Source organism: Mycetomoellerius zeteki, unplaced genomic scaffold (assembly GCF_001594055.1).
Source record: "Mycetomoellerius zeteki isolate Tzet28-1 unplaced genomic scaffold, Tzet1.0 scaffold735, whole genome shotgun sequence".
In the NCBI taxonomy this organism is placed as follows: Eukaryota; Metazoa; Arthropoda; class Insecta; order Hymenoptera; family Formicidae; genus Mycetomoellerius; species Mycetomoellerius zeteki.
Genome location: NW_017257759.1, coordinates 389,246 through 412,640, shown reverse-complemented (window position 1 = coordinate 412,640; position 23,395 = coordinate 389,246). Strand labels below are relative to the sequence as shown.

At 34.1% G+C, this 23,395-nt stretch overlaps 1 protein-coding gene across 3 annotated transcripts in view; it reads left to right on the top strand.

Moving 5' to 3' along the window:
- Positions 1-23,395, top strand: part of cv-c (RhoGTPase activating protein) — a 247,726-nt gene that overhangs the window by 87,174 nt on the left and 137,157 nt on the right. For all 3 annotated transcript variants that reach the window (XM_018458604.1, XM_018458605.1, XM_018458603.1), the window contains exons 4-8: positions 168-342; positions 1,441-1,680; positions 2,181-2,420; positions 2,675-2,868; positions 8,613-8,658. In XM_018458604.1, coding sequence (XP_018314106.1) covers positions 168-342; positions 1,441-1,680; positions 2,181-2,420; positions 2,675-2,868; positions 8,613-8,658 — 895 coding nt within the window. The remainder of the gene's footprint in view (positions 1-167; positions 343-1,440; positions 1,681-2,180; positions 2,421-2,674; positions 2,869-8,612; positions 8,659-23,395) is intronic.

The window sequence follows — 23,395 nt, the reverse complement described above, 5'->3', positions numbered from 1 at the left end:
AAAAACATATCAAATAAGCCTAATTTTATTGATTTTTGAGGTGATTTTTGACTGAATCATTGGTCCAATGGACCTACTGTTCTTATCTACACTGTGGCTATACTAGTTTCTTATCTAAATTTCTACTAGAGACTAATTTATTTTTTGTCATTTAATATTTATTTTAGCTGCCTATTTCCCTGCAGTCTTTATTGTCAAGAATACGAAATGGCTCGGGTTCTTGTTGCCCAAATAGTCCGCCGATGGATACTCTCACTTGTTCCGACATGGCAACCCAAACTTCGCCGGCGATTTCAAGAAGCTCTAGTTTCACCTGGGTTAGCGATTGCGACTCTCCTCAAGGTAATTTTCATCATCCCACGTTGCTTATATGATTTGCTTAATATATATATTCATGAGATATATATATTCATGAGATTAGTTAACACTTGGAAAGTTTATTTCCGTTTTGGTTCTCCGTAATCTAGTAAGCGTCTATTACAAGAGTTCCGTTTATCGATTATTTACGTGTAAATTAACTCCCTGTTGACCTTTCGAGTCAGTTAAAATTACATCTATTTTGGATAATGTTTCTCTGGTAATATTCAAGAATTCTACCTTTCTCACCGATTTTAATGAGATCGGTTTAAGAACAGAGAATTTGTGTTTTTAAAGCAGAGAATGTGTAATTAAAGCAGAAAATATTTATTCTAGCCTAACTTACATATTCTCATGTCCTTCTATGCCATCGATGTGTGACAGATTTCCTAACTTGAATAGTTATCCACTTTAATGATTAATATTTCGGAGCAGAGCGACAGTTTTTTCTGCCAGATTCGTTGATTTCGCGAAAAAAAAAACGTGTTGAATGAGCATAATTTCATCAAAATCGGTAAGGAAGATAGAATTTTTTAGTATTATTGTTTCTTTTTTTAAATAGTAGGTATATTGTGATTGGCTGCGTTCAGCAGAAAAAAACAGCTTTGCAACTGTTGTAAAATTCTTTAATATGATTAATCTTGCCCTTAGTTCCCCATTGGATTTAAACCAATCATATTCAAGAATTTTACAACAGTTGCAAAGTTGTTTTTTCTGCTGAACGTAGTCATTTTATACTATTTTATTTTCAATTTCTTCTGAAAACATTTTTATATGATAGAAAATTGGTAAAAAATTAATAGATGTTATAATTTTATTAATTTATGAATGTATTTAAAATAATTTTTCTTATAAAAGTTTTATAATCTAATTGTGAATATTCTTTAAGAAATACTAATACTTAATATTTATGGATTTAATTATCCTATAAAATAATTATATTACACTTGTCATAATTTAATGTATACATATATATTTCAAGTGATTAACACAAATGATAACACAAATTGAGTAATATATGCAGCCTTATTTATTGTGTAAATATACAATGTTTAATTTATTAAATTATTTTTTTTATCGTAGCCGAGTCCCAATTAGATTCGCAGTCATTGCAAGATGAGAGCACCTTAGATCCAGTTTCTCCCCAAGACACCGTAGATGACGACAATAGATCCTCGTCATCGTCCCAGGATCTCCTACAGAGCATGGATGAGATTTCTTCCGGAAGTTTATCGCCGGATACCACCGACAGAGCATCTCCGCTTGAAAGTGGAATTGGAACAGCAAGTCCACCTAGGAGCACAGACCGTCGATTGACTAAACGTAAGCTAAAATAATTTCATTGCATTTTCATAAATATAATAAATCCGATTATTATCAGCATTAGATTGTCACACTTATATCTTTCTTTATTTTCGGAAATTAAATTAATGGGATAATACATTTCTTTCTTTTTTCAATCAAATTATTTGTATTTTATAATCGCGTGTATCTAACAAAGGATATAATGGTGTATTCACTTTTTTTAATATCAAATTTTTTAATTTTTTTCCCCTACTCCCACTCATTAATTTTCATCCCCTAAACCTTGAGATACGCTGATAAAAAAAATATGAGTCTAATATTTTTTTATACTCTACAATATACCAAAGCCCATCAAAATCGGTGAGGAACGGTTCCGACGGTTCCCTTGTAAGATGATGTCACACTTGCTGCTTTTAAAAAACTCTTTTATCATAATAACTTTAAATTACATTGTTAAACTATGTGAAGTTAAAGTGACATTTGCTAAAATCTTGACGCATCCGTTATTTTTTGCGTAGCGTCAACATCGAATAAATGTCATCGCAAAGAGACATGGGAGCGAATTCGTCGACGGCCGTCGAAACTGAACTCACGAAACGATAAAAATTCGCAAGACGTGTGGGTCAAACGCGAGAGCGTGCACACGCAAACGAAACAGATTGACGATCAGTACTCGCAGGACGCGGTGGACAGCAGTAGCGGTCTCGATGACTCGTTGCCGAGGATCAGGACGCCCAGGCCTACGAATTTACCGCTATGTGAGTCATGTCTTGTCGGCATATCTCCGAGTGTTCCTCCCACACGTAACGTCAAGCTGTCGTTTTTATGTCTTCTTATTACGGTGCTGTGCAATAATGTGCATAAGCGTAATAAATACGAATCATTTATTTAGAAAACTTGCTTTATGAGACCAGTTTCAAAGATTTTACTAGTTGGACGATATATTCCGCGATAGTTTATTTCTGCATGTTATAAATTCTAATCTAGCTGTCCGACTATTCTTCTGCAACAGGCTTGTCCACCACTGCGAGCAGTTCCTTAAGCTCGGGCGAGCTGCTCGAAACGCCGCCTCGAGCGCCGTCCTCCCCGTCCGCGGCAAGTCTCCAGCTGAAGCCGGAACCTCTGACTGTAGAAATGGGCGGGAAGAGCAGCAGCGCGCCGTTGTTAGAGAACAATAACGCCAAGAACGCCAACAGGAAGGTGCCGGTGAGCTCCTCTTTGTGTTTAACTTTAAGTAAATAGTATGGTAGAAAGTTGGTTGAAATATTACGTGCTAAAGAAGAAAAATCAAAATATATAATACATATTAAATATTTTCCACATTTATTGGGAAATTCTTGTATCTTATCAATATTTTATATTATCTTATCAAGACTTTATATTTACACGATTTTTTCTCTTTTGATATATATCCGATAATATCCGATAATGTAAGAAATTTTCTTTAACCAAGAGTATTATATAAGGAAGAGAAAAGTTAGCAGTAGAAATTCTCTAATTATCCGACAGAACCTAGCAAAGTTCGGTTCAATAGTGAATAGGTCGGAAGAAAAGTTCGTAACGCTACGAACTTTAAAAACTTTCAAGTAGGTGTAAACATCGTTAAAAATGAATAAAATTTATGTTTATGAAAGGATTTTAAAGCTTAACATTTCTACTTTCGAAAGGTCACTATGTCTTTGAGTTTCTGTGAATTTGATAATTTTTACATGTAGAAAACTACGAACTGCTCTCTCTCTCGCGACTTTACATTGAAAACGTAAAGGTAAATGTTAAGGCAAATGTCTTTGTAATGTAAATGTAAATGCAATGTAATTCAAATGTCAGTTCTTGTTATGGTTAATAATTCTCGAATATATTTATTTTTTGTTTATTTTGTTTATCTTTACGAGTTCGTATTTTTTTTATATCTAATGTAATACCTTGTCTAATCGTCTTACTGGCTGACTTGTAACAGCAGTTCTGCTGACGTCTTGCCATTTGTTATGTGTAAATTTTATGCGTTGCAATAAAGTATGAATTTGAATTTGAAAAAAAAAAAAAACTGGACAAAGTAGGAAATTTTCTTCTCTATCACGTGCCAAAAAAAACTTGTCAAAATTTTCGACTTTCTATAATGTGAAAGCCTAAAGTTTCCCCTACAAAATCGTATTTTAAAAATATTCCTAAGATTTGTCATTACTGAGTTATCGAATTGATTAAATAAAAAGAGCATTTTGACCTTGATTATTTGTAACTCCATTAAAAATCATCGTACCGCAATTTAAAAAAACAGGTTCTTAAAGCTGAAACATTGCTTTATCGACGGATATAATTGCTAAAGTTTTTTTTTAAATATGTACATGATACAAATGAAGTATCGTAACGAACTTTTGTTCCAACCCAATATATATAGTCCCTATATCTTATTATTACTTAATAACAAATACGCATGAACTTACGTAAGCGAACGATGGTTGACGTCAAATCTCCGGTTTGAATCGCCCTTAATATCGATAGCTAACTCGAGCATGACGCGTGGAGCAAGAGGCCGAGCGCTTACATCGAGTATCGTCCTAGACGACGACGGCGGGCATTAATCGCGCGGCAGCGAAGCGTGTACGGCGCTATCGGTATCGAGATTACCCGACGCAGTATCACAGATATACGCTCCCTCGTCTTTGCGGTTGCGTTCGACGATCTGCTGTTCACGGACAGCTATTAGTCTCTACCCACGTGGTTCGCGTACGTCGTTCGACACGTTAGCCAGCTTACCGCGTCTCTTGTATTTCTCGCCTGCGGTTCGTGCGGGCCACGATAAGTGTCGTAAGAATGACACTTCGTTGCGGCGACGAGCCTCGGATACCCTTCGCTGACGGGAATACCCACCTGTTTCACGTTAGATGGGAATTTCATGCAAACCAACAAGAATCGCTCTACCGTGGGAACTGCTCGAGCCACTCTGACACGGATGCACCTTTAGACGTATGCATCATCGATCCTTCATGATTAATTGTTCTAAGAAATAATTAATCTTCGCGATTTGTATAGATAATTATGATCAAAGAGATTATTGACACGTTCTAGTGTAGGAGACCGAAACGCGGGTTGGTGGATGATTACACGAATTACACGAACATAACGAGGATTACTTGAATATTGTTTAATTACTGTTTTTAAAGAGTTTAATTTTAATCTAATCTTGTGAAATTAATGTTTATTTGATATATTTAAATTTGCAGATTAAAAAAGAAATTATTTGCATTAATTATATATAAAAATATGATGTAGACTGGTACTGCTCGACTATTGATGATTTAATAGTATATCATTCTTTGATAGAGTCGCTCTTTGAAAATTTTAATGCCGAAGCTTCGAATCTGATAACAAGATATAGATATAACAAGATATAGATAACAAGATGCAATTTTTTCAATGGCACCGTTTATATTTTATAGAAGGGGATTTTTGTGTTATATATATATAAATTTAATTTACGTTTAATTATTTTACTACACTTTTTGTAAAGGTTTTGTGAATACTTTACGTCAAGAGAATTAGTTTCAGTGCTGTTTGTCTTGTTAAAAGAGCAGCAATTAACCGTTACTTGTAATTAAATTTAAGAGCCATACTAACCGTTCGAGTAGCTAAATAGGTCACGTTTATTGTTTTCTCGAACAGTATTCTCCAACATTCTTCTTCAGCATCATCTTCTTTAGTATCATCCTCTTTAGTATCACATCGCTACGTGTACACGAAGTATCCTACAAACGTGTAGAGATCGCCGTTCGTTTCGTGCACGAAAATCGTGCAAGGTCAGTCTTTGACAGTAAAAGCGAAGCTCCGCATGGACGCACTTGGAGCCGAGGGAGTCGATACTTTATTTACTTTATATATTTTCGATGCAACCGACGACGATGCTTTGATTGCTCAAGTCCCGCTGCATTTTGCATTCCGTGTGCGAGCGTGGCCGCAACTTTGACCTTTGACGTGCCCGAATGTTCGCCGCCGCGATGCCCGCGTTTATCTCCGCAGTTTTCGTAGTACGGTGGCCGCGTATGCAAATTATCAATGAAGTGTCAGTACACGGGGAGATTCGCGCTCGAGTGAGCATATTGCCTCGGTAAACACCCATTGCACGAGAGCGCGCGCGGAAGTCGCGCGTGAACTCCCAGTACCGGATTGCCTGTGTTGAGCGATCAAAGCTAATGGAGCAGCCAGCCGTGGTGGCGTATTAATCGGTTGGTATCCCATGGACCTCGAATATAGCCACACCGTGTAGTCTATCACGTACGCGTGCACGAAGGCCACGATGGAAAACTCGTGGCTTTCGTCAGGTCAGCTGTTTTAAACGCACGGCTCTCTCTCTTTCTGTCTCGGAAATCGCAAATGACATACCTACACAATCGTTCTTTTTTAAATCAGCATCCGTAACGAATCAAATGTCGTGCAAGAAATCTAACTTGTGACACGTAGTGAAAATTTTAATTGACCATAATTCGGTTTCGTAAACGTTAGAAATCTATCTACGAGGAGAACAACGCTGAATATGTAACGTATATTTATCGTCATATCTGAAATGCATTTTACGCTGTGCATGATACGCTGTGCATTTAATATCCCATGGTTACAAAAACTGACATTATTATTTTAAATTTAGAAAATTTTATACCTGTTTTTATTCGTACGAATACTAATTTAACTTTTCTTCCGTGAAAGATCCTTGGAGAATAATCGTACTTGTTTTATTGCGATAGTATATGCAGAAACATTACAGAATGAAATAGAGATCAGAAATATTTATTTTTGAAATTACCAAGACTGCAGTGACTCAACTGCTTTTTGCGCGTTTCTTTTGTAAAATATACTTCTCGGAATGCAGCGTTTTAAAAAAGATACATTCGTTTGAGAATTCCGGTGAAATTTTTTGCAAAAATATTATGTCTTTTTCTGCGTTATATTATTTTGTCTCATATTTCGTAGCCGATAGACGAAATAATTTGACAAGTAAACGGAATCTCCCGAGAAGAAATATAACTTTTGTGTGAAAATTTCGTGAGATCCGCTTTGAAGTCCAGTAAGTCGTAAAAAGGATAGCCTGCACGCCTATTCAGTTCTGCTTGAAAAATATTTGACGGCTGGTTTACGATTGTTAAAGATGGCATCGATAAACGCCTAGAGACAGTTATGATTTTATGATCGCATAATAGAGCGAGACCCCTATTTCGAAGTCGATTCATGTTGTGGCACAATCTATTTTCTGATTGCGCTTTGTTTGCGTATTTCTATTATGAATCATATTATTTTAATGACAGTTTTAATACATAAGCTAGTAAGTTAAGTTAAGTTAGTACTAGTTAAGTTAATAACATAAGCTTTGAAGAATAATGATAGAATGATTATCATCTTTCAGAATTGTCAACGTCGTATAAACTCGCAGAACACAAACTAACAATACATCAATATTATAATTTTGCAATTAACAATATAAATGTAATATAATACATGTTATACATAACAATGATGTTGAATAGGAAATTATAATATTGCCTCATGTTACTATTAATTTGTTTTCTGCGGGAATTAATACTGTAACTCATTAACTGTTTGACTATTACGTTATTATTAGCTTCTTTGATATTTTAATTTTACACTTGGTGATTCTGTATGTTAAGGGAAATGTTTAATTTTACGGTGCTCTTTTCGAGACGAAAACGTAGAGCATCGCGTGTATATTCCAAGGTTAATTACTTGTTATTTTTTTCGTGAATATTGAAAGGTCGATATTTATCGATCGATGGCGCATCCACTCAGTAAAACACGGTGTAGATAAGGTCACGGTTGTTCGTCCGTTATTTTCGAGGTCGACCAGCTCAATAACTGCAAGTGGGTCACGATTCAATGTCGCGACGGTTATTAGTTATCTCTTGTTGTTATGGAAATAAGACGAAGTTAGGATCCCCTGACAATGAAGGATCTCGTCTTCTGTGTCACCGACTAATATCAAAGTAATTAACTCTGCGCAAGACGAAGTTAAAACGATTTTTCCTATTATTACAATAAGAATTACGTTACCTAGTTACGCTAAGTTAAACGCTATAATCTGTGCATTGTAATTTATTTGAAAACTTGAGATATTTCAAATAGACACATACAGGATATCCCACGGAAAGGTGTTGAAACTAATCAGCTGTCATTTTCGAAAGTATTCAGTTATTGAAAAAACAAAAATTGAGCTGAAAAGAGGAAAGTCTGCAATTTTTAATGAGTATAAATAAAATTTAATAAAATGTTTGTGTATCAATTAATTTTATTGATGAAAAATATGCAAAAATCAAGTAAACGCTAAGATTAATATCAAAGACCGTAGGTAAGATCGAAAAACAGTTTCAGATTTAGTAGTAGCTATTTAAAAAGTTATTAGCAATATTAAAAACGATATTAGAAAAAGTTTTTACGAGTTTTCGTAACAAAAATTGTGTTTTGTACAAATTCAGATGGTGCGCACTCCGAAAAAATTACTCCTTGGGATTATGAGCATATTTTTCATCAATAAAATTAATTGATACGCAAACATTTTGTTAAATTTTATTTATACTCATTAAAAATTGCAGACTTTCCTCTTTTCAGCGCAATTTTTGTTTTTTTCAATAACTGAATACTTTCGAAAATGACAGCTGATTAGTTTCAACACCTTCCCATGGGACACCCTGTACATTATACTGATACTTCTTTGTGCGCTTATTTCACACTGAGGGCTTTATTAATCTTCTAACTGATCGTTATAAGCGAAAGAACTAATTCGTTTTGAGCGATGCTTTTACCGCGGCATTTTGAGATATGCTGTCGCTGCAGTGCACCTGATTGCAGTAAACGCGTCGTTCGTGCTAAAAGCGCTCTTTGCCGTGGTCTTACAAACACGAGAGCGTCGCTGTTTCTTATACTAATGATACATTCTCCATTGCTTTCAGAGCTTGCAGCAGCAGCCGCGCTCGCAGTCGGAACGACAACTATCAGGTACGTTTCCCGTTGAATAGAGTAACTATTTTACTTAATCAAACGAGTCGATGAACTTGAAATCGTTTAAATCGTGTTCCTCGTAACAAATACGGCGAATTTTTAAATTTTAATGGTCACTCATTGGTAGGAACGTATCTAAAATTTTTTTCAGATGGGAAATTATCAATTTTATTATTATGTGTACAGCATTTTTTGCGTTAATGAATTGCTTTTTTTGGATATTTCAAAACTTAAAATATCTTCTTGTTTCTGATTTTCAATGTGATTAATATTGAGTTTTGTCAATTACAATTTTTAATCATAAAATTTGAAAGGCAGAGATCGAACTTTCCTTTCTGTGAATACTCTCATGCTGATTGGCTTTTCCGGGAAAAACGGTGATTCGATTTCAAGACGATATTGACATCTACGAAATCCATGTTTATTCGATTACGCGCTCAATTGGTAAAAGGATTGTATGATTCCACCCTCGCAAAGCAAAGAGCCTTCAATTCATATAAAATAATTTCTCTATATTGCAATACTGTAGAACTGAAATATGAGCTGCAACGCGATGTACGATGATATTTATGCTTAGGAATTGAATGAAGATAACTGCATGAAATGAAAGCAAGTTGATTTTTCGAAATGCTGAAAAATGTTTAAGTTACATAAGTACAAGACTTACACAAAATAAGTGAATTCTAAACGGAACTTTTCCAACAAAACTTCCGAGTTGGAAATTAAAAACTTAATTTATTATACGCTTTACAGAATTTATGTGTATTCAATTTGTGAAAAACTCTACCGTTCAAAGCGAACGACAGTTATCCTGACTTTGTAGATATTCGGATACCGCATATACATAAATCACACGTGTCGGGGCTGGCATCTCTCCGGTTCGCGTCTGATTACATTTGAACGGTGGTTGACAGCTTACGACGCCAATCTGCCATTAATTTGCGTTCCTCGCGTGGGATGCAAACGAGCCCGACACGGGTTGTAATGAATATTGACATCTTTGATCGCGCGAACGCAACGATCGATACCGATCTTCTCGAACAATATTGGCCGGATGTCCGATAACGAATTTAATGCGTAATTAATTTCACGTGAGTGTAGCGCGATCGAATGCAATTTGCGGTGGCACGCTGGAAACGATGGAATTTTCGCCCTCCAATTGCGGTGATACAGTAATGTGGTGTCTGGTGAAGGTTCATTACGGTACGTGGTATCTCCAGTTGTACTTAACGCGTGTAATATCGCGCATGCTATTACATAGCTTGCAATTAATTGAAGACACTCGGGGGTGTCATGACCCAAGTAATTTTCACGTAGTGTTCGAACCAAGAGATTTATCTGGTTACGCTGTTTGGGTGGAAATTACATGCTCTGTAGAATTGATACAAACGAGATACTGCAATTTTTTTAATTGATTTATCTCGTTAAATAAAATATATCGAAGTAATAAAAATTCTTTTCATAATCAGATTTACATTTGAACATACATGATTTTGAATTAAAAATTTTGGTAGGTACAGATCTAAAAATAATTTTGTTGGATTATCAAAGTAATTATATGTAGAACACTCAAATAATGAGCTATGCTGTGAAAAGTTTTAATATTTTAGCAACCAACTTGAGCGTGCTACATAATTTACAACACACGTGTATACATAATTTTGATGGTTAATAAAATTATTTTCAGATTTGTATGAGCTAAATTTTTAAATACTTTACACTGAGAAAAAAAATTGAAATATTCACAAGAAAATATTACGGGACACGTGGTATCTCCAATTGGATTTATAATTTGATGTTTTTTTTGATACTTATTATAAAAACATTTAACTGTGATGGTAATATACATTTCTGCGAAATATATATCATTAATTGTAAAAAATAAAGTAGATATATAATTTCCTAGAAATAAAATTTTATTTTATTCTATTTAAATGAAGATTTATTTCAGTAAAGTAAACGTTATAAATCACAAATAAATTTTTTAATATATTTTTTTCTCAGTGTAGCAAAATCGTTTTTTCCGTATATTAAATGGTTACGTGTGCATATACAGAAATTGTAACTGCAAGATAGGTGAGATACACGTGTGTTATAAAAAGGAAAGAAGGAAGTTTAATTAACTTCTTCGTAGCAGTATAAAAATAATGATAGATATCGAGAGATTCACCTCATTTTCTGTCGCGCTCTACATGAAAGTTCCACGATCGCTTCCTATCTGAAGCGCATGCTGTTGTATTGTGTCGCGGAATCGATCGCGAAAGTTTAATTAATTATCGACGTGAACTAATTGCTTTCTCGCGGCGCGATCTCATGGCGCGATGTGATTATGACTTCCGGTATAGGCACGCCCACAAATAGAATGCATCTATGGATGCGCCGGCGATGCACTTTCCTTCTTGCCTGCGGCGATCTAATCGGCAACGTGCTAATCGAATAAATCTTACGATAGAAATATACTAGATGAAAAGAAGCGACTTCGTGATGGTTCGCTACAGAGTGGAAAATCAGTAATACCTCTGCCGCCTTGAACTAGAAAATTACCTGTATGGCGTCGTAAAGAGAATCTATTTATTATCTGGTTTAAAAATAAAAGTTCACACCATATTTTCCTCGGCGGTCACTGAGGAGCTATCGATTTTTCTTAATCAGATGCTTATACATACAATAATTCGGAATTTTATTATAAAACCGTCAAAGGTCAAGCGCGCGCGTATCAGGATTTTTCTAACTTTTTTTTTAAATGATTATACGAACATAAATGAGTGAAGAGAATCATTAATATTGTTTATACAAACATATTAGAGCTTTTCTATTCTTAATCAACTTTTCAATCATAAGGCTTTAAAATTTTGTAACGTGATAGCTTCTCTTCTCAATCTTTAGCCTTTTAATGTAACTTTTCCGCTCCATTATTTTAATATCGCCATAATTCAAAGCGAGAATAATTTATTCACGTCAAGGAATGATATTCTTAAGGAATTCCGACGGCTGCGCTGTGCTAAAATTAATCATTCAGGAACAACTCTCGCGTGAATATGGATTGCATTAGTGCCACGCGGATTCGGCGGTGGAAATGTAAAAATAAATAGAACAATTCTACGAGCAGATGACGATGAAAAGAGATACGTTTATTGCTTCTCTATCGACGATTCGAATTAATATCCGCTTGCGCGCGTTTGCGCTTACCGTTCTCGCTATTTTTTCACAAGGCGGTGTGCTGAACAAACCGGAAAGAACCGTACTTAGTTTGCACGACAGAAAGTGATTGGCACAAAATAATTAGAAGCAATAAATTATTTCTTCTTCTTCATCTTGTTAGAAATTTATAGCCGATGACACCACGACGATTCATGATTGGGGTTAACGATCGAGTTTCCCGTTAATGCAAAAATCCTGTCTCGCACATTTAGATGGAGAAATTATATTTCCTGATTATATTTCCATAAAATACTTTTTTTTATGTATTATTATAAATAATTATTATAATTATTATAATTATTTTTTTTTATAATAAATTTTTATAAACTTATGTATTATTATAAATCTAGTGACATAAAAATGAATTTTATAATATGAGAAAATTAAATCTGCAATTTTAAATATTACGTATATATACACAATTATAAATTGCTGTTTGCAGGAATTTAATAATATTGAAATAACATCAATGAATATTTAAATATATTTAACAAATTTCTGAAATTTGTTATACTTTTCTCATATGAATATTTGAGGCATTTCTACAATTCTACATTTAGTTATACTCGAAATCACACCGTTAAAAATCATAGCGTCAAAAATCTAATTTAAGTCGCCACTGCTCCTACTCAATATATCGTAATTTTATCCATTGTTTTAGTATAAAATTACGATATATTGAGTAGGAGCAGTGGCAATATAAATTAAATTAAATTTGACACTATAGATTTAACAGTGTATCAATATATTAGGTATGATATATTATACTATCAATTATAGTTTTAAAATTTCGGAAAAAAACCGTTTTTTTTTTCAATTTTTCCACTGATTTTTTCGGTTTCTTTCCTAAGAATAAAAAAATTCATTGTAAAAATTTATGTGGGTGTCCGTAAGATCTGCCATATTTGCTGCTTTCCGAAAAGAAAATAATTTTAGTTTTCTTTCTGCAATTTGAAAAAAAGAAGGGCTTTTTTAAAACTATAATACTATCAATATATGTATTATGCAGCTGCACAAAAGGACCATCACGTCAAAATTGCGTTAAAAACCATGAAATCAATATTTGCATGTATTATGAGGCACAATACTCTTGCTAAGAACAGAGCATTTCGATTTACGTTCTTTAGCAGCGTTTTTTCCTTGCTGGACCTCATACCGAATATAATGTCGAATATAAAGCCTATTGTCGCATTTGTTCTGTTAGTTTGTAAGACTGTGTGCATCACTAAATTATATAAAATATGGTGTTTCAAATAATTCGATATCAGTCTTACAAATATATGAAAAAAGGCGACAAGTTATTTGAATTTAAAATAATTGTACTAAAGAAAAGCTGAGGAAAAAGTTCAAAACTTCTGCATATACCTATATTATCATGAGTTTTAAAACTACAGGATTTTAAATCATTAATTAATATTTACTGGATTTTATTCTAATTTTATCATAATAGCCTTTGGTTTGCTTTACATTGTCTATAGAAAGTTACTAGTGCGATACGTGATATGTGAATAGGAAGAATGGAAACAAATGACAGTTCGAAAAACTCATTACAACAATGTCAGATTAATCCTTGCCAAGCAAACTGGAGCAGCATCCTACAACCTTCGAATGCCATCAAGAATGGATCAATATTCGAAACGTTACAAAAAAAACTTCTTATCGACATAAAAATATGATTTAATGAAATTTTCTCGATATCGCGAATTGTTATATAGCTTTCCGTTTCCTTTTTTTCAAATAAACATATAACATCCCTTATATTTAATACGTAGAACTACCTGCGGAGTGAATTGTGAGAAAATAAATATCGGTTACATGCGGTAGCCCGATATATTGCGGATCCAAGCGGGTCTTCTCTCAATAATCCGAATACGACTGAGTGCACCGAGAGCACACGTAATTTTCGACAATTGATCCTGCGGTTTGTATATTAATCAGATTGACTGTTCGCCAACGGTAGAGGCATTACACTCAAATCACGTTGTAACGCAGGTGATTCGATCTGATCGCAGAGAAAAGCGCGGAAAAGAGCGGATCGTGCGGGACGCTTGCGCCGCGGCGCCGCCGCCGCCGTCGTCACCGGTGGCTTTCGTTCCGTTCCCTGGTGGAAGTCGTCGCCAGTCGTCGCTATCACGGGCACCGCGGCGTTGGGTCGCACTTTACGAGGCGGCCTTCCACGCGACTCGCGCGCGCATCTCTCGCGCTGTCACACGACTCATTTCGAGTCGTGCCATTGCGCGTACGCTTCATTAATTGATCACCGGAGTCCGAGAAATTTAGGAATAATTCCGTGTGGCCGATCACGTCTCTAAGGATCCCTTCGATCGAATAATCTGAGCGATTATAGGAGAATTTTTAGGGTTATTCGGCTTTTCGGAACATGCAGCAGGACTAAGCCAATCTAGATTGATTAATTTTATTGGAATGTATGTACGTTCTCTTTTTTATAAATTTCTTAAAAGTTTTATATAATAATTTTTATTATATAAAAAATATTTTTATATGAGATAAAAAATGATAAAGTGTGTGAAAAATACACGCAAAGTGTTAAATTATATTATTTCGTTAATATTATCTCGTAAGATGAAAATTTTTTATCTCTTCATACATCATTATCAAAAATCTTTAGGCTCTTAATATAGATTCCATCTATTCCAAAAGAAAAAAGAGAAGGATTAAGAGAACAGAACGATATTTTGCAGCAGCTGCTGCTTCTTGGAAAAGTGTTTTATAATTTTCGGACACCGGCCCGTCAAACTCGCACGCGCGCGCGCTTTCGTGCGGCGTTTGGTATCCGTCATCCATCAGCACGTTGACGTAACACATTAGTAACCCGCAGAGATGTTTAAAAAACATTTACAATTGTCAGCGACTAAGTTTTCTTTGTCTTTAATCCAGTGGCATAATCTTTTTGCAACGATCAAAGCCTGATAAAATAATAGTTTGTATAATAGTTTCACATATTAGATGTGATTATAGTTAATATGATAATGGTTTTTATTATCAAAGATCAATTTAATTATTGAACCATTTTTAAAAGTAGAATTTTAGGTCAAAAGAATTGGAAACATGAGGAAAAAAGAGTTCTGATGAATTATTGAAATTTTATTTTTCAAATCAATATCGTTGAAAGTAATAAATCGATATTTTTGACAAAGCAAATACAATTAAAAAATAAATTTTTATTGGAAGTGGAATGGAGAATACTATTTTATTACTAATTATATTTAATTAATAATAATAATTAAACTTTTTTATTGAAATATAATTAAAAAATGAATTCCTTTTGAAATAAATCTGGAAAAAATTAATATAATTTTTGTTAAATTTGTTTTAAATACATTTTATTTTATAAAGAAACATTATATGATTTTGCGTTGTTAAATTCCAGATTGAAAAAAAATATTAAAAAAAATTTTGTTCTTTAAAATTTAAAAAGCTTGAAGAATTTGATAAGATAAAGATCGATAAGTTTGCATTCGAATCATTTGTGACTGTCAAATATTTTATGAATAACTGTTGAGAACAGCCAGAAAACTTCCTTATAGTATTCCAGCTGCACGATCAGTTTTCTGTATCGTCTACATTCCTGTCAAGACTTACACATCTGGTAGCACTTTTGCGCCGTTTAATTACAGAAACGTGAGATTCGGTGTAGCAGGTCTCTCTCGGGCTTCATTGAACGTTCTGAAAAGTAAGTTGGCTCACGAGACAGTGTGTAGCAGTCGTAAACTTATGTGTTCATACTATTTTCACCCGATGAAAGTTCCGGCGCTAAAAATACATGAAGCCCGCGGCGGTCCTCGCCGTGAAATGTCTATCGAAGCGTGACAGCAATATTATTGACAGGCGGAATCCGCGAAATTTACTGCTGTCGTTGCTCGTATAACGGTCACGCTCCATTTGCGCGCATTCGCTATTTTGTCGCAATTATTCGCGGCGACAAGCACCGTCGCTTTCTGTCGCGCGTTTCGACAAAATTTCCACAATTTTGCGAAACGAGGCATGATTGCGATAAGACGACGAGAATGCAATCAGTTATATCATTTTTCATTTAAATGTATTTTAACTCGTAACGTAATAAATTTTTAGAGAGATTAAATATATGCGCAGATGGAAGACTGCATTAGATGAAATGGCAAAAGAGGATAAAGAAGTTTTACGGTAATCGAGATTTAAACGTAGAGCATTAATTTTTTTTATCTTTTGTGGTATCATCAAATATAATCTCTTCTATCTGCATAGATATTTAAGCCCTCGCAAAAAATTTGCTTTCCCTTTATGTAACTCGCGTTAGTTGTATATAAATTGCCCGATCTGTCGATTTTATTATTGGCCGCGCCATAAAGGGTCGATAAATGCACGTTAATAATGACTATAATGTCTGTCTTGATTAGTCATTAGATGGCACCTGTCTAAGTCACTTTCATCGCTTTAACATAGCAAATAAACATAAATGTCCCATGCGTAAAGGCTTTTGATCGATTTTATCTCATTGATCTTGGGTAGATTGAAGTTATTCAAGACGACAGGCCGTTTCACAATGGTCAATGGTTAAATGATGTTTCGTAACAATACCGAATTAAGATCGATGTCCGATCGTACAAGGAGATAACTTCCTTATTGTTCGCCCGGAAAGTATTTAATCTTGCCATTAAGCGAGCCTAGTTCGCTCAAACAACGACTGGAGAAAGGCGTCGGTTTCCCTCCCATGTCGTTGGCCATTGTTGACCCTCGTTGACAAACCGTCGAGAGAAAATACTGCAGCTTATCTAATAGCAGTTTATTTAGCGATCGGCGGGATAAGTGACTCGACGCGTGCAAATTTTGCAGCGACCATGCACGATCGCAGGTTAGTCGACAACTAGCCGGAACGGCTAAACTCATATGAGCGCGAAATATCGTGCCGTAACTTTTTTATTTAGATCTGATGTCGCTAATTATAGACTTTAGTATCGCTTGGTAAATAGCTGATTTTGAGGGGGGAGTTGCGATTGTTATACTTTATGCATTATCTACTTTTTACAAAATCTTTTCAAAATCTCGAAATAAAGAATATTTAGAATTAATTAATAATTAATTCTATTATTTAGAATATTATTCTAATATTTATAATTAATTAATAATTAATTCGTAATTTTTTAAAAATAAATTGTGAATATTGAAGTTTAGAAAGAGAGAAAATTAATTAATTAAATAATAATTCCTGTCTCTCTAAATTGTTATCTTAAATTTTTTTAAATTCATAAAATGTATTGTCTTACGTTATAATATGATAATTCTGGTATTTTGCTTTGTAGTTTCCTGTGGTTTAATAATCTCAGTTCTTGCAACTCCGACCAGATAATACTGCGAACCGCGAAAGGTCATGCTACAAGTTTTCCATTTATTTTTAAATATACTCTCGAGATGTGCTTATAAATTGCGGATAAGGATAACGGTATTCCAATAACGCGATAAAGTTATCTGAGCAATGCAAAAATTCCAAAACCACCGGACGATAGAATGTTTTCTAAAAGTTTATCCTGTGTCTTCTAAATATTTTTATTTTCTAAGAAAATTTCTCTTGAGAATCCTACAAAATATAAAATTATCTTTGCCTTCTCTGAATGTGAAATGTAGTTCGTTCGATGATTCAGCGACGTAACTGTAAATAATTCGCATAACAACATGTTGACGTAATCATATGATTCAGTAGAAGATATGTGGCGATCTGGAGTGCACCAGATGACGAACAGTTTTCAGATGCGCCCGACGCATCTCACGAAATCCGACGCGGACGAAACGTGGTCGGAAGATGTTCGCGAGGCCGTCGCAACCTGTTACTGTGAGGTGTCGTCACTGTAAAGTGCCACAAATCGCTCGTTAAGTATCGTGATTACCGCTTTCCTTCGACAATGTACACACCACCGTGAGGCTTGCGCAATAAATCTCTCCATCGTACGCCTGAGAGGTGCTGAGTAACCTTGAAGAGAGGCGCCTTTGTGCAAGCATATGCTCGCACGCGTAGCTGCATTTTCACCTATTCACGGTTTCGCGGCTTTCTCTGCAACCGGGACGTGTTAACCGTTTTTTTTTTTTTTCGCGAACGCGGAAGATACCGATGGCCGGTCTTATAAGCGGGGTGCTGATTAATTTGCGTACGCTGCGGTGACTTTAGAGAAACATATCGATCGCGTAGTTATCGCACGAAAGCAACGCGGGAAAGCTCGTTAGAGAAACTCGGAATTTGATTTTACGCGCAGATAACTCGATCTATTTTCCCCATTTCGTGCAAATGTTTGAAAATGAAAAAAAAAATTAAAGGTACAAACGAAAGATTGTAGCAAAGAATCGAATGATAAATAAATTCAAATAATTGACAGAAAAAAAGGAGATAGATCGCGAGTTGGAAATTTGAATCAGGTTTGCATTATAAAGAGAGACTGGTGAAGTGTGAAGCTTTAGCAGGCACGGATAATATCTTTTGCTTAGGATTAATGGAAAGTCTGGAATTAATGACTTTTAGGTCTTTCAGAAGGAATATTACCAAACAAGGAGGTAAAAGGAAAGTTTGAAAAACTTCTAAGTACCCTTGAACAATCTTATCTTGCTTGAAGCTTAAGTTTCACCAGTTTCTATAGAAATTTGCCTCTGTACGTCAAATTAAGATTAAAGATGCGCATGTAAAATGTAATAAACGTGGCAGTTGTCGCATGACGCAGATTTCTCTCTGGTTAAAGTCCGAGTATCCTAATTGGAATTTCGAAAATTAGGATTTATGGTATTGACGATGACGATTACGAAAATTTCGGATGGAAATAGAGTTCTCATTTATGGTAGTACATACGTTTCTCCTTAACAAAGATTTGTTGTATCGCTTTTTTAGCCTTTATAATGCGTACTAAAAATTATCGATCATTAGACGATCGTGAAAAAGAAACTTTTGCTCTACGCGACATAACTTGTTTTTGTTCATCGAAATAGTCGATTCTTGTTTGGAGCGAATGTGCTTCCGCGTGTCTTTTAGGATGCCAATACCTCGTTTTAATTACGTGTCTATCGAACTGGGGGGGGGGATATAAATTGAGAAAATATTACTACTGAACAATAATAATCGCATTGGAAGCATTATCGTTCAGTACTTATATTTTCATCGGTACTAAAATTATCAGCAGAAATTATACGTTTTTATATTTATTTGAGTCTAGAATCTTTAATTTGAAGTTTAATAATTATGTTTTCGACGAAGATCCTGAAAGAAATGCGCCAATTAATTGATCACCTGACCAGCTATTCTGTGATTGGCCAGAGTAATTCTTGCTCAGAATCACGTTATTAATTGGCGCCTTTCTCCTATAGGCTCTCTAGTTTGTTATTGTTTTTTAATCATGTTTTCTTTTCTTTTAATTAGGCTTCTAAATAATTTTAAATTTATATTTTCCAACACACACTTTGATTGAACTTTATTACTTTCTAAATCTTTTATCTTCATTGCCTTCCTGTATTATATATCAGAATTTTACTCCTACATATTCTGTCGACAAATAAGATAAGATCAATACACGTCGGAAGTTAATGTCTGGCAATACTCGTCCATATTCATCTTCCCTTATCGATTCATGTGTCAAGGAGAAAAAGATATTTTAAGCTTCAATTCTCAATATTCTATCGGATTCTCCAACTACTTCGTTTGCGAGTCTTTTATAATGAATGTCTGCTGCATGTTCTTTTATAACAATTTTGTCACTCGATCTTTTTAACATATAGTTGTACTGCGCGATAAAAAGTATTTACTCCGTTACCTTTTAATTATGATATAATAAATATTATAGTTAAACAATTTTCATATTTAGTTTTGAATATTTGTTAAGGAGTGTTAAACGCAATTAATTCTTACGATTAGTTAATGTGGCTATGCGAATTTTCAAAAAATTAATTTAAAATTCTTGAAACTTTTCTCCTATAATCGCTTCTTCAATTTTAAATATAAGTATTATTTAGGAAGAAGAAATATCATTCTGAAAACAGAATACGGGATTATTAAAGCAAAATATGACATTTCGCGGATGAAAAAGTATTTTAATCCATTTTAATTCTTAGTGTCTTGATATAAGAAGAAGTATTTGTATCGATAATCTTGCAGTTTCGATGCAACGCAGAGTATGTTTGAAGTGTGAACGTCTTCGTACGAAGCTTCAATCAAGAATAGCGTGAAGATTATACTGGTAGAAGAGAATTTAATTAAATGGCAGAGATCAATCGACGGCCGGCAGCTATCGAGCTCAGCTGGTCTCTATCTCTCTCAACAAAATATAGAATCGTCCGCTGGACATGCGATGGAATTTCTTCGAGATCGAGAAATGTACCGGATCATTTAATCGTTCGGTCGACGTAAGTTCTCAGAATCGTTTCGCATTAACCGTACAAACTTTATATCTTTATTTTTCTAAATGAGTGGTTGTCACGAATAAAATGTATTTTTCGCGGAGAGAACAGGAATATTTCCTAGTATTCTGAATCCATCCCATGAAACGGAAATAATTAAATGGAGAGGTATATCAGAAATATCGACAGCGATTGAAAAGATTTTAAAGCAATGGCTACAATTAAATTGATGATTTAACTAAAGCAAATTTATTTTATTGAAAAATATTTTTTTTTGGCTGGAGAATCAAAGAAGCTCTTGTTAGCCTACAAAAGAAAGAATCTTAACAAAAAAGTTTCGTGCTGCGAATATTTTATTAATTACATTCGCTTATCATCTTGTTGACTTCCGGAAGGGATTCATATCGACGTCACGATGCGAACGGTATGACAAATAGTCGTCTTCCGAGCACATGCAGTTGATGGCAACAAGTGGCACAGTAAAGCAACTAGATCTCAATTTTTCCATCCTTTTACCGCGTGAAAATATATAGTCTTTCATTCTAAAGTTTGTGATCTTTGAAAAGATATATTATTTTAAATCAAAGTATCTTAAGATATACGTATAATATAATATCTTGACAATATTTATCTCAGTAAATCAAGATATTAAATGAAATAAAGTTATATAAGTATTGAAGTATTTTGATCGAAAGAGAATATTTTTCACATGAAGGAAATATTAAACGGGATTTCAATAATGACGTGGTACCTCTTGCAATAAGAAACATGTCATACGGTTCCAATTCGAATGAATTGTTCGTTGAGTTGCGATTTAACGCTACATATGCGTGAAACGGAAACGGGATTTAGTTTTTAAATGCTAGGCATGTCGAGTGAGGATTGCCGATCCAGCAGTACAACGATCAGTTCCGGTAACATCGATCAGACCAGAAATACCAGCGGTAGAAGAATGTCGCACTTTAAGGAGTACAAGTTCTTCCGCAGTTTCAGCGCGAAAGTCGAGAACTGGCCGATGCGCAAGGCGGAAACGCTATGGCGACGAATGCGCGAGCGGAAAATCGCAGGTAAGAGTTTCGTTGTAAGTGAAAAAGGCACTTCCTAAAACTTTAAAATGGTTAAAGTTAAAACATTTTAGAGATACAGATTATTACAGAAATGAAAGAACAAGTTTATTTGGGTGTAAAATAAGGATAATAGTAATATAATCGGTAATGATAATAGTTTTATCATTTTCAATTATTATTATATGTGCCGCTTGCAATTTTATATTTCCCCATACGAGAATATTTCTTATGATATTATCAAATTATTGTATGTATTTTTATATTATATTTCTTGAGAGCGATATATATGTTTTCAGATAATTCTTTTTAATTCTGATGTATAAACTATTCATCGATGTATAGTTTATTCTGATGTAAGGAACAAGCAATTCTGCTGTCGCAAACGGTCTGGTCGAGCGTGATAACTAATTTTCAAGTAATCTAATTATCAACTATAATAGGTAGATATGTGTCACTTCAAAAGTGACATAAAGCAGTCTCAATAAAATTCATATTCATTAGATAATAATGATATAATTCTGGGAAATTTATCTATTAGTGCCGAATTGGTTTAATTTCAATCATTCATTTATTTGCGATATCACACGATTTTCGTTGTATAAATCCGTTTCTATTTTCAGAATTTTGGTTTACTGAATGTTTTCTAGAGGAAATGTCACATGAACATTTCATTTCCGCTTCCAATATTCATGTTATTTACGACGATCAATGATATGTATTTTTTACTAAATTTATCACTGAGATTTTCGTGCAATAAACGTGAAATATATAATATATTATTTATTGAATTGTTTGCAAGTTAACGTATCGGTTAGCCGTTATCTTGTTCATGATAATTTTGCAGCCTTCAAAAACATTTTGCACGCGGTCTCAGATGCCACCTGCTTCAAAGCAATTGAGTATCGTTCCGGCAAGTCATAAAGACAGCTCATGTTTTCTTTTCGATTTCCGAGAACGATCTTGTGAAAATTTCGTTTACCGCTGAAACAACAGCTGGTGAAAAGCAACATCTCGGAGTGACCGGCTGGAACATGCTCGTACGCGAAGAAATGTCTTTACGCGTCGTAAAACTAACGTTAAACGGCATGACGCATGTCACGAAAGGCACCATAAGATATACGATATATAAGCGGATTTATATATAGTAAATAGAACCTCTCTCTCTCTCTCTCTCTCTCTCTCCCCCCTTCCCTCCCTCTCTCAATATATTATAGGCTTAATCTTTTTCCCGCTTCTATTTCCTATGTTTTTTGTATAAAATTTCGAGACTAAAAAGCGGTTTAACTCTATTATCCATTTTTATACATCTTTATTTATTACACGATTGCAATAATAGTTGCAAAACTATAAGTAATAATCATAATAAAGTTAATATCGAAGTATATGTGTGATAACTAATTTTTAAGTAATCTAATTATCAGCTGTAATAGGCAGACATGTGTCACTTCAAAAGTGACATAAAGTAGTCTCAATAAAATTCATATTCATAGATAATAATGATATAATTCTAGGAAATTTATTAGTGTCAAATTGGTTTCATTTCAATCAATCATTTATTTGCGATATCACACGATTTTCGTATAATTAATCATTATAATACATGATAATAATTTCAAAATCATTTTTTGACATATTAAATACTTCTATTTAATATAATATATTAAGTACATACAAAAAATTCTAAGAAATTATTAATTTAATTATTATAAAATTATTTTCTCGCAATGCTTTGAAAAAATGTAGTCTATATTTATAGTTACTTTTCTGTTGAAGAATTTAGTTAAAATCAATCAAACATGATTTAACAAATACATTTTGAGAATCAATTTAATATTCGTTACATTATATTTACAATTACAATTTAATTAAAAAAGCTAGACAAAGATGGCGGCTTGAGTTCTATTTCTCGCGCTATAAATTCATTCTAAGAACAATTAACTTGTGTGTTTAATAAGTTAAAGAAAATGATGAAATTAAATATTTATATTTTTTCATTAAAAAATCAATTTGAAAAAAAAAACTCAAATTATCTTTAAGACAAATAATTTACGTAACACAATTAAAGTTTAGTATTAATAAAAACGCGCGCGCGCCCACAC